General features: G+C 51.3%; 1 protein-coding gene across 1 annotated transcript; it reads left to right on the top strand.

Annotated features, from left to right (window-relative positions):
* Positions 1 to 5,872: 5,872 nt before the first annotated feature.
* Positions 5,873 to 8,624, top strand: prr35 (proline rich 35; the record flags this gene model as incomplete). The annotated part of the gene is made up of 3 exons (XM_080542468.1): positions 5,873 to 7,008; positions 7,084 to 7,428; positions 7,757 to 8,624. 3 exons carry the CDS (start codon positions 5,873 to 5,875, stop codon positions 8,622 to 8,624), a joined length of 2,349 nt encoding a protein of 782 aa, XP_080398594.1.
* Positions 8,625 to 11,381: the final 2,757 nt, after the last annotated feature.

Raw genomic sequence — 11,381 nt, 5'->3', positions numbered from 1 at the left:
CCAAACATCTTTTCTCTTGTAAACCCTTGAAAAATTCATTGGGGTTAAGCTAATAGTTCTTTAGTTGTGAAATATGCAGGGTTGTGGCAGGACGGCGTGTTCAAAGTTATGCATGACTGATTTAACAAGAACAAGACCAAACCGCACCACTTCTGCAGGCTATTAGAAATCTTAAGCATCCGTCGCTACCACTCATATATAATAAAACACATCTCTCTCTCTCTCTCTCTCTCTCTCTCTCTCTCTCTCTCTCTCTCTCTCTTCTTTATAAAAAAAATAACAACAACAATATTGTTGGTTTTCCTCTCATAAATGTCAGGAGCAGGAAAACAGCACCTGGTCACGCCAAAACATCAGCTCTTATCAACTACAATTTGACACAATAATGCTTGTTAATGTCATCCTACCACCACAAATACTCGATTAATTCCTCTTTTAAAGGTAAGTTTGGGCATTTTGATATTTTTGTGGCCTCTGTGAAAAGACTCCTGACCTGAAATACGCCAGTTTGAAATGTAAAGATATATTGAGGTCAACGGTTTTGGGGCCTCATCTTAAAATATACAATTTAATATTTCATCAATAAAGTTTGCGGTATGAGCATGTAATGACCCAGTGTGCCCTGACTCCTGTACCTTCAATTAAATGTTGAATAAACCATTGGCCAGTAGGCCTGAAGTCTCCACTGTATCCTGCTCGCTGCAAGGTAAGGACCACGTGTGACAATAGCAGAGAAGAGAGGGAGGAGGGAGGGAGGGAGGGAGATGCTGCTGTATTGTAATGCCCCAAGGCGACGCTCCTAGTCAATATATATCTGCCTCTCTCTGCCTCCCCCGCTCCCATTTGAGCGGGATATGCGTTGCCCGCTTAGTACCCGCTACACACAGATGACACACACACACTCCCGGACAGGACTGAACACACACCAGGTATGAATATCAGATTTATTACCTACTTTCGTACCATATGGCATTCAATTGGTATTGTTGACATTTTTTGAGAAAGTATGGGTTTGGGGATTTATCTTGGAATGGGTCATATGTTTGTAATTAACTTAATTGGTTGGTGTCTTTTCCCATGGGGAAAACATGAGGGAAATGTGTGTTACCGTCATGGGAACTGCACATAGGATGCGTGTGGAAATTACATATAATTATTTAGCTAGTAAAATGTTTTAATTTCAAGATTACATGCAATTATATGACTTTATAATTTTGTAAATATTTGTATAATTCAAAGAAGAGTAATTTCATTGAAATTAAATTTATTTTAAATGTTTAATAGCTTATATATATATTCAATTACAATTTACTGAATTTTAGAGATTGTTTTACATGAACTCTATAACATTGAAGTTTTGCCATTATCAATATTTACTTTAATTTTAAACAAATAAGTAATTGCATGTTTTATAATCCTAATACAATAGATGTATTTTGATATTGAATGATTCAGAATCAGAATCACATTTATTACATCTCAATGTACAAGTGCACAAGAGTAACATTCTTTGGCTTTGGTTCCTCAACATTGGCATTGCAGCATGAAGATACAAAATCATAATAATAATTAAAGTAAATAAGTAAAATAAGTAATACAGTAATTAAGTAATCACAATAAAGTAATCAACAGCTTCACGGTTAGGGTTAGGGTATCAATCTGTATCCTATCCCTAGATGTAGCAGAGGAGAGGAATGCTGCTGATTAACTTGAGTTCAATATACATATTCATCTCTCTAACTGACAATTCATTTGAATCAATGCACAGCATTTTTCTTTTTACCAGATTTAGGCAAATATGATCAAAAGAATGTAGATGCTCGTATAAAGATTTAATATTTGCTGGGGTTCATATTGATAAGGATCAAATTGACCCACTAATGACATCAGAAGACATTTCATGGTTAAAGCAATACTATGTATTGAATAACAGCATAAAATAGATTCATAGGGAATTTATATGAATGAATAAAAATGCAATAATGATGCCATTTGATGTTCACGTTACGTGATAAATGACCATTCCTTGAAGGATCATTAGACACAAAAATCTATAACCTATATTCAGACTAGAAACCAGTACAACAGTGCTGGTTTTATATAACAAAAATATAAATGAATGATCTCATCTCTCTCTCTTTCTCAGGGTTGTCCCGTAGCAGTGAGTGAAGACAGAGCAGGACAGAGTCTCTCAGTGTTGTCTCACCCCGCCTCCATCTTAGGTAAGGTCTCGTCTCGCTGTCTGGAAATCCTCAGAATCTAGAGAGAACATGAGGACAATTCAGTCCACCTAACCCTAACCCTAACCCCAACCCCAACCCCAACCCTGACCCTAACTCCGACCCTAACTCCAACCCTGACCCTAACCCCAACCCTGACCCTAACCCTACAACAGATGTTCTGATGTAAAACAGATTCATTTCTGTTTAAATGTTTTAATGGGTTTATAGAAAAGATCATTTTACTTTGTTCATAATGGTACCATTTTAACACATTTACCCCCCCTCCACCCACCCCCCCGGCGCCCCATACCTCCACACGACCACACTGCCTGTTATTGGTCTGGTTGTTATTGCATGTAACTCATCGATGCTTTTAGTGAGATGGACTTTAGTCCTTAATTGAAACGATAGATGTTGAAGCTGAAGCGATCAGGCTTGCCGGACCACTAGCCGCTAAAAGGTTAAAACAGGACTGCAGGGCCTTGTCACAGGGGTGGGAGGGGGAGGGGTCCCACACAGAGTACCCAGGCCTGGTCACGGGGAGGGGGGGGGGCTGGTCATGGGGTGGGGGGGCCTGGTCATAGGGTGGGGGGGGGGGGGGGGGGTTCCACACAGAGTACCCATGCCTGGGCCTGGGGGGTCAAGGGCAGGGTGGTCTTTAACACTGTCCGGCTGGGGAGGGACATCAACAGTAAAGATGATGTGTATTGATCTTCCTCCTGATAGCAGCTGTTAGCCTCCATTATGAGCTCAGGGTTCAGGTCAGAGCCTCGGGGCTGGACGAGACAGCCAATAACACGGCCCGATACAGACAGGCTAGGTCTGAGGGGGGCATATCGGGACGAGAGTTAGCAACCAGCCTGCCACCCTGGGTTACATCACCTCCCTCAGCCCCTCACTAACCCTAACCGTCACTCTGTAGGAACCTGAGTCCAGGTCACCCCCCTCTCCATCTACTGACCAGGTCTGATCAACCAGACTTAGCAACAACAAATGTTTAGGTCTGTCTATTGGTCGGCCTGTCGGTCGGCCTGTCTGCCTGTCTGCCTGCCTGCCTGCCTGTCGGCCTGTCTGCCTGTCTGCCTGTCTGCCTGTCTGCCTGCCTGCCTGCCTGCCTGCCTGCCTGCCTGACACATAGCAATAAGACATGTTTAGGGCTGCAGTTGAACAACAGTCTGTATGATACAACACAGCCTGATGTGATATGGGAGCAGATGATGCAGCAGCTGTGTCATTAAAGGTGATCTCAGCAGAGAGAGAGCGAGAGAAAGAGAGCGAGAGAAAGAGAGAGCGAGAGAAAGAGAGAGAGAGAGAGAAAGAGAGAGAGAGAAAGAGAGAGAGAGAGAAAGAGAGAGAGAGATAAAGGAGAGAGAGAGAGAGAGAGAGAAGAATGAAATAAATATGATCAAAAGTAAATGAAAGAGAAAAGAAGAAGAGGAGGGTGGGTAAAGTAAATTGTTACCTCCAGCAGGACCCCTCGACATCACAGAGGCTTTCATCCCTGATGAGCCCCCAGGAGAAAGACTAAATAAACCCCTCACAGGGGGGTCTTTTAATGTGAAGGGAAGGCTAGGTAGCTAGCAGCTAGCAGCCATTAGCCACAGGGCTCACCCAGCGGGCCACGGAGGAGAGGAGAGCAGCGCTACGTCTCTCCGTCTCTCTTCAACTGAAACTAGTCAGACTAGTCATTTGGGGACACGTGAGGGAAGGAGCAGTAGAAGTCTAATTAGATTGAAGTGGTTCTTATAACTGAAGGACAGGCTGTCTGAGGAATAGACTTCATAATATGAATTAATTAATAATTAGACAATAAATACTGTTTTGGAATATGACATACAGTACAGATGTTTAGTATTAGAGTGTTTTTAGTTGCTTGGTTATGGTGTTGTGTTTGTGTACAGATGGTATTTGATAGAGCCGTAACAGATCGTGCATTAGATTTTGAAAAAAACTAAACAAAATTAATTTGACATTTAATCCGCATGGTTCCGTTATTCTGTTTATCTTTAGGGAAGGTGGACTAATTACACAATGAAGAGGTCAAACGTTTTATTGTCATGTCAACACTGATTATCAAATAGAAACCTAGAAAGAAACCCAAACTCGTTCGTTCTTTATTATTTGTTGTTGTTATTAGTAATATTGGCTTTGACTTGAAACTTGATTTTTAAAAACTCTATACATTTTATTTAGATAAAATGTCTTCCTTGTTTTTGGTATGTTTTTTTGTAAAGATAAAAATGTTAATCACATTAATATAGTATATAATTTGGACAACATTAGCAATCAAGAGAAATAACCAGCCAAAATCTAGAACCAACATTATAAATATACTTATAATAATCCACAATTTAATATTAATATATTACATATTTAATATAATATATAATATAATATAATATATAATATATTACATATTTAATATAATATAATAATATTTAATATGTGACCGCTGTTACCAAGCTGAATTACATTAGACAGATTAATTTAGACCACCACCCTAACTATAAAGACCACCACCCTAACTATGAAGGTATGAGAGAGAGAGAGAGGGAGAGAGAGAGAGAGAGAGGGAGAGGGAGGGAGGGAGAGACAGAGAGAGAGAGAGAGAGAGAGAGACAGAGAGAGGAAGAGGGAGAGAGAGAGGGAGGGAGAGGGAGAGAGAGAGAGAGAGACAGAGAGAGGAAGAGGGAGAGAGAGACAGAGAGAGAGAGAGAGAGAGAGAGAGAGAGAGAGAGAGAGAGAGAGAGAGAGAGAGAGAGAGAGAGAGAGAGAGAGAGAGAGGGAGAGAGAGACAGAGAGAGAGTCTGTGGCACAGCAGAGCGGGCGATGCTTCCTGACCCAGATCCCAGCCCTGTCACTAACGATGCCCCATGGCCCAACGCTGGCCCTCATTAAGAACCAGGGCCCGTCCACACGCCCTCTACCCCTGCCTCCCGTACCCACCCTCTGCACCCCTCACCCTGGCCACACTGCACCCGTAGCCGGCCTCCAGGGCCCCAGCCCCAGAGTAAACCCCCCCTGCCCAGGTGCAGAGCCCCCCAGGGCAGCCTGTCTGCCCCCCAGCCTTGGGCCCTGCTAGCGCTGGCTGGTACTGCTGTGGAACTAATGAGTAGTGGCAGGTACAGTGAGAACAGAATGGGGGGGGGGGGTCTCCCTGCAGTTAGGTTAGTGGCAACCCACCCAGCACAGCAGGCAGACAACACATGACGCACTCACACACATAAATACACACACACATGGTGATACATAGCCCCCCATTCACCCGTACACAAACGCGCACATGCACGCACACACAAATGCAATATGCTCGTACATTTTTTATGTTTTTTACTTTGTAAAAAAGACTTATCTGAATCCTCTAATACAAAATTGGTATGAGATATTTGTATTTTAAATTCATTAAATGGTCTGTTGATAGAAAATGTACTTTTTATGTAATAATTAATAAATATATATATATATCTGTCTTTTTTTGTGTGTTCTACAGCTTCGTTCCCACGGTAACCAGGATCCCAGCACAAAGAGTCTCTCTCAGCCACCAGACATGATCTTCATTTAACTACGACAAAGACACTCCTGAATCCCTGCCTCTCCCAGACAACCACACACTCTTTCTTTAAAAGGAAAAGCTCCTCTCACCCCCCGCCATGTCCAAGGAGGACCACGCGTGTAAGGTGACGTCCGTGTGCAAACACAAGGAGCGCAAGCCCAAGAAGCCCCACTACATCCCCCGGCCCTGGGGCAAACCCTACAACTACAAATGCTTCCAGTGCCCCTTCACCTGCATGGAGAAGTCCCACCTGTACAACCACATGAAGTACAGCCTCTGTAAGAACTCCCTCTCCCTGCTCATCGAGTCCGACTGGCCCTACAAGAAGGGCAACCTCCTCCACCCTGACCAGCTCCGCCCCCTCCAGCAGCAGGCCCACTGCCTCCGCGCCGCGGCCGCCAAAGAGGAGCCCGAGGCGGGCACGGTGGTGGAGGAGAGGCCCCGGCCCCGCCGGGCCCCGGAGGTCGACGGAGAGGAGGAGGGAGAGACCCTGGGGGGGGAGGATGAGGAGGACGAGGAGGGGGGGGGAGGAGGAGGAGGACAGGGGGATGGGTCCGAGGTGGCGGGGATGACCCAGGACCGCTCCAACGGTACCAGAGACCCGACGGACGGCGCCAGGAGGGCCAAGCGGGCCGAGCCGGACCTGCTGATGGCCGACGTGTTCTCCCTGGAGGAGCAGCTGCTCCGGGCCCGCTCCGTGGAGGTGGAGGCCCAGCTGAAGCACTACAAGCTGTCCAAGACGTGCCTGTCCACCCCCGGACTGCTCTCGGAGCAGTGGAGGCTGCTGACCACCAGCCAAGCCAAGGCCAAGGACCCACAACCCCACCCCCAGGCCCGGGCAGGGGGCTCCTCCATCCCCTGCTACCCCCCTCCTCCCCCCAGCCTGCTTGACTACACCCAGGACGCCCTCCCCCACGGCTCGGGGCTCAACCTGTCCGTCCTGGGGGTGGGGTACCCTTTGAGCCCCGGCCTCTTCTCCTACATCAACTCCGCCCTGCCCTCCGCCGCCGCCACCCTGGCTGGCTCCGCCCACGCCCAGCTGGCCCAGCTCCCCTTCCTGGCCTCGGCCGCCCAGCTGATGCACCACCCGGCCACCAGGGGCACCACCTCTGCTCACTCCAACGCGGACCGCGCTGGCTCCCTCCTCCCGCCGCGCTTCTACTACCCCTTCCTGTGCGAGCACGCCTTCGGAGCGGCGGCGGCGGCGACGGCTCAGGGCGACATCGCCAAGGGGCAGAAAGCCTCCTCCTCCTCCTCCTCCTCCTTGTCCTCCTCTCCCCCCCCTCCTCCTCCTCCTCCACCGCCCAGCTACCAGCCCAAGGTCAGCCTGTGGAAGGTGCCTGCCCTGCGGCCAGGGGCGGCTGCGGCCTCCCCTAGGTCCTGGGGGTCCCCCTCCCCCTCCCACACCCAGAGGGAGTGCCCAGACCAGGGCTCAGGCTACAGGGGGCCTGGGGAGGGGAGGTCCCCGGGCGTGGCCAGGGAGGGGAGGCCCAGCTGGGGCCTGAAGAGGACGGGGGCCAGCCTGGGGAACCAGGAGACCCACCTCCAGGAGAAGAAGCCAGCGCTGGGGCAGCTCACCTTGGACCTGCTCAACAACATCCACAATAACACGCCTATCGCCATGGCAACGGACAAGCTCCTTCTCCACAGCAGGTAAGACCCCCAGAGAGAGCCCCCAAAACACTACAGTGTGATAGTCAACGTTGTTTATGCTTATCCCTGTTTTTAAAGCAACAATCTGCAATTTTAATTTCATTTTCAGTTGTCTGTTTGTAGAAACTAAAAAGAGTTTTAGAATTCTGGCGGTTAGATTTAGTACGAACTATTACATTCTCTAAAGCCCAAGCAGAACTTTTGACTTGAAATGAAAATTACAGATTGTGGCTTTAACATTGTAATATTATTAATCATTTTCACAAAGTATACAATATTCTTTAAAACAATTAATATTACCATTGTTTTCTCTCTGTTCTCTCCATAGTTTCCAGAGTGCCCAGCCCCAGTCCAGACCTGTTGAGCAGTGGTACCCAGACCCCCCCTCCAGCCCGGGCAGTGGGTCGCCCTCCCCCCCGCGCTGTGTGAGACCCAGCAGCCAGGACCCTACCACAGGCCGGGGGGCGGGGGTGGCCGCCTCCGCAGAGTCAGCAGCTGCCCTCCTCAGCGACCTGTCCAAGGCTCTGCAGGAGTACCAGGAGGCCGAACGTAAGGTCTCCCACCTGGGGAGGGACGACCCCCCCGGACCCCCAGTCCAGGGACACCTCTGGGAGCACCTCCACAAGATCCGCAGCGAGCTGTCCCACATCCATCAGGCGCTGGAGCGGACGGCCCGCCACAGCGAAGGACCCCTGGACCTGTCCATCAGGAAGGACCCCCCCGCGGCCAGGGGGACAGAGGCGGTCGCTACGGGAGACAAGGACGTCGCCGCGGGAGACGGGGGTCTGAAAGACGACATCGCCACGGAGACGGAGGAGGAAGAGGAGGAGGAGGAGGAGGAAGGAGGAGAGGAGAGAGAGGAAGAGGAGGAGAGGGAGAGGAAGGCGATGAAGGCTTCGCTGGAGAGCCGGAAGCAGTCGCTGGACGTGCTGATCAAGATGAGCCAGGGGGGTGTGTCCGTGGTGAAGACGGAGGTTCTGGCCCCGCCCCCGGGGGGATTGGGCCCGAGGCCCAGCCCGGCTGATGCATTGTGGGCCGGGAGGACCACCAAGTGCGAGGCGGACTCCAGCGTGCTGCTGTGTCCAGATGGGCGGCCGGTGGCCTTTCCCGTCCCCGCCCCCCCCACCGCCAAAGCCCCAAAGAAACCCCCCCCTACACAGACCCCCCCCCACCCCCGGACCCTCACTGACTGCTAGAGACCTGCCCTACACACACACACTCTCTCTCTCTCTTTTACACACACACTCACACTCTCACTCTTTTACACACACACACACACACACACACATACACCTGAAAGCTCTCTTGAAGATACAACACCACTACTCCTTTCTCACTGTTCAGACACACACACACCCCCTACACAGACACACCTTCACCTCTCTTTCCCCCCACCCCCCACCCTCCCGCTCCCTAACCCAACTCCCCCAAACTCAGCCAAGCTTAACACCTTATGAGAAAAGGACTAAAGCAGAGATAATGAATGAGTGATGCGAGAGAAGTAGAGCCTAACCCTAACCCCTAACCCTTCTCTCCATGGTGAAGTCAGGAAAGACTAGAGACTAACCCTAACTCCCTGACGTGAGGACTTGTTCATCCAGGATTCTCTGGGAAGAAAACATGATTCCATCAAAGCTCGAAATGAAAGACTTGGGAAAAGCCCAAATCTAAATGTGCACTTAGAGAGTCACACTGTGGGTGTGACACTAGAGCCAGGCTTTACCCTCTCAACTGACCAAAATAACTGTCAAGAGACAATCCTTGGACCCGCTTTGTACATAACTGTAATTTATTGAATCGATGTAATTAATGAAATGAATTAAAAAAGTAAATGTTATGTTTTATATGGATGATGATGTCGTCTGGTTGGATTGTATCTATTAAGTGTATGATTATTATCATTAATAATCTTATGAAGACATTGCACTGTACACCTCTGTGTTAACCGCACTTCTGTTTATTTGAATAAATGAATGAGACAATAAAATGTGCGAGTATTTTCATATTCCATCTGATATATGATACCTGGGGAGGCTGGCGGAGGTAGAACACCAGGGGAGGCTGGTGGAGGTAGAACACCAGGGGAGGCTGGTGGAGGTAGAACACCAGGGGAGGCTAGTGGAGGTGGAACACCAAGGGAGGCTGGTGGAGGTAGAACACCAGGGGAGGCTGGGGGAGGTAGAACACCAGGGGAGGCTGGGGGAGGTAGAACACCAGGGGAGGCTGGGGGAGGTAGAACACCAGGGGAGGCTGGCGGAGGTAGAACACCAGGGGAGGCTGGCGGAGGTAGAACACCAGGGGAGGCTGGCGGAGGTAGAACACCAGGGGAGGCTGGCGGAGGTAGAACACACCAGGGGAGGCTGGTGGAGGTAGAACACCAGGGGAGGCTGATGGAGGTAGAACACCAGGGGAGGCTGGTGGAGGTAGAACACCAGGGGAGGCTGATGGAGGTAGAACACCCGGGGAGGCTGGTGGAGGTAGAACACCAGGGGAGGCTGGTGGAGGTGGAACACCAGGGGAGGCTGGTGGAGGTGGAACACCAGGGGAGGCTGGTGGAGGTAGAACACCAGGGGAGGCTGCGGGAGGTAGAACACCAGGGGAGGCTGGTGGAGGTGGAACACCAGGGGAGGCTGGTGGAGGTAGAACACCAGGGGAGGCTGCGGGAGGTAGAACACCAGGGGAGGCTGGTGGAGGTAGAACACCAGTGGAGGCTGGCGGAGGTAGAACACCAGGGGAGGCTGCGGGAGGTAGAACACCAGTGGAGGCTGGTGGAGGTAGAACACCAGGGGAGGCTGCGGGAGGTAGAACACCAGGGGAGGCTGGTGGAGGTAGAACACCAGGGGAGGCTGCGGGAGGTAGAACACCAGGGGAGGCTGGTGGAGGTAGAACACCCGGGGAGGCTGGCGGAGGTAGAACACCAGGGGAGGCTGCGGGAGGTAGAACATCAGGGGAGGCTGGTGGAGGTAGAACACCAGGGGAGGCTGGTGGAGGTAGAACACCAGGGGAGGCTGCGGGAGGTAGAACACCAGGTGAGGCTGGTGGAGGTAGAACACCAGGGGAGGCTGATGGAGGTAGAACACCAGGGGAGGCTGGGGGAGGCAGAACACTAGGGGAGGCTGGTGGAGGTAGAACACCAGGGGAGGCTGGTAGAGGTGGAACACCAGGGGAGGCTGGTGGAGGTAGAACACCAGGGGAGGCTGATGGAGGTAGAACACCAGGGGAGGCTGGGGGAGGCAGAACACTAGGGGAGGCTGGTGGAGGTAGAACACCAGGGGAGACTGATGGAGGTAGAACACCAGGGGAGGCAGAACACTAGGGGAGGCTGGTGCAGGTAGAACACCAGGAGAGACTGATGGAGTCACAACACCAGGGGAGGCTGGGGGAGGTAGAAATCGGAGGAGCTGGGCATGGTGAGGTTGGGGGCATGGTGTGTGTGTGGGTGGGGGCAGGGTGGCTCCCCTGTATCTGCCCAGACAAGGTGGGTGGGGAGGCGGGGGGGCAGGGTGGCTATGCTAAAGGTGAGGCAGGTCCCTGAGCCAGACTCCTCACAGAGGATACCTGTCAGCCCCCAGGACAGGTGCACCTCTCTGGGCGGCCCTGGCGCCCCCGTCCCCCCTCCACCCCCTCACACCCAGCCCCCCCTCCCCTGTCCCCCCTCCACCCCCTCACACCCAGCCGAGGCGGCAAAGGTCACCAGCCTCCACCTGGAGCTCTGCGGCCGTGATGTAGAGGTCAGAGGCCTGTCTGCTGCCCTCACACGTCACCTCGGGAGGTCTAGATACACACCGTGTCACACAGATCACCTTCCCCCACCTGACAGAACGTCCAGGCTAAGTCCACAAGGCCAGTCACGCCTGGTCAAGTCCCAAAAAAGCGCCTTAGAAAGAGCAGGGCAGCTGTAGCACTTCACACATGCCACGGCAAAACATGAAATGGGACGCACTGCACCTTGG

This window comes from Nansenia antarctica, assembly GCF_963989245.1.
Source record: "Nansenia antarctica genome assembly, chromosome: 11".
NCBI lineage: Eukaryota > Metazoa > Chordata > Actinopteri > Argentiniformes > Microstomatidae > Nansenia > Nansenia antarctica.
The sequence above is the reverse complement of the archived record's forward strand: the minus strand, read 5'-3'. Positions and strand labels throughout refer to the sequence as shown.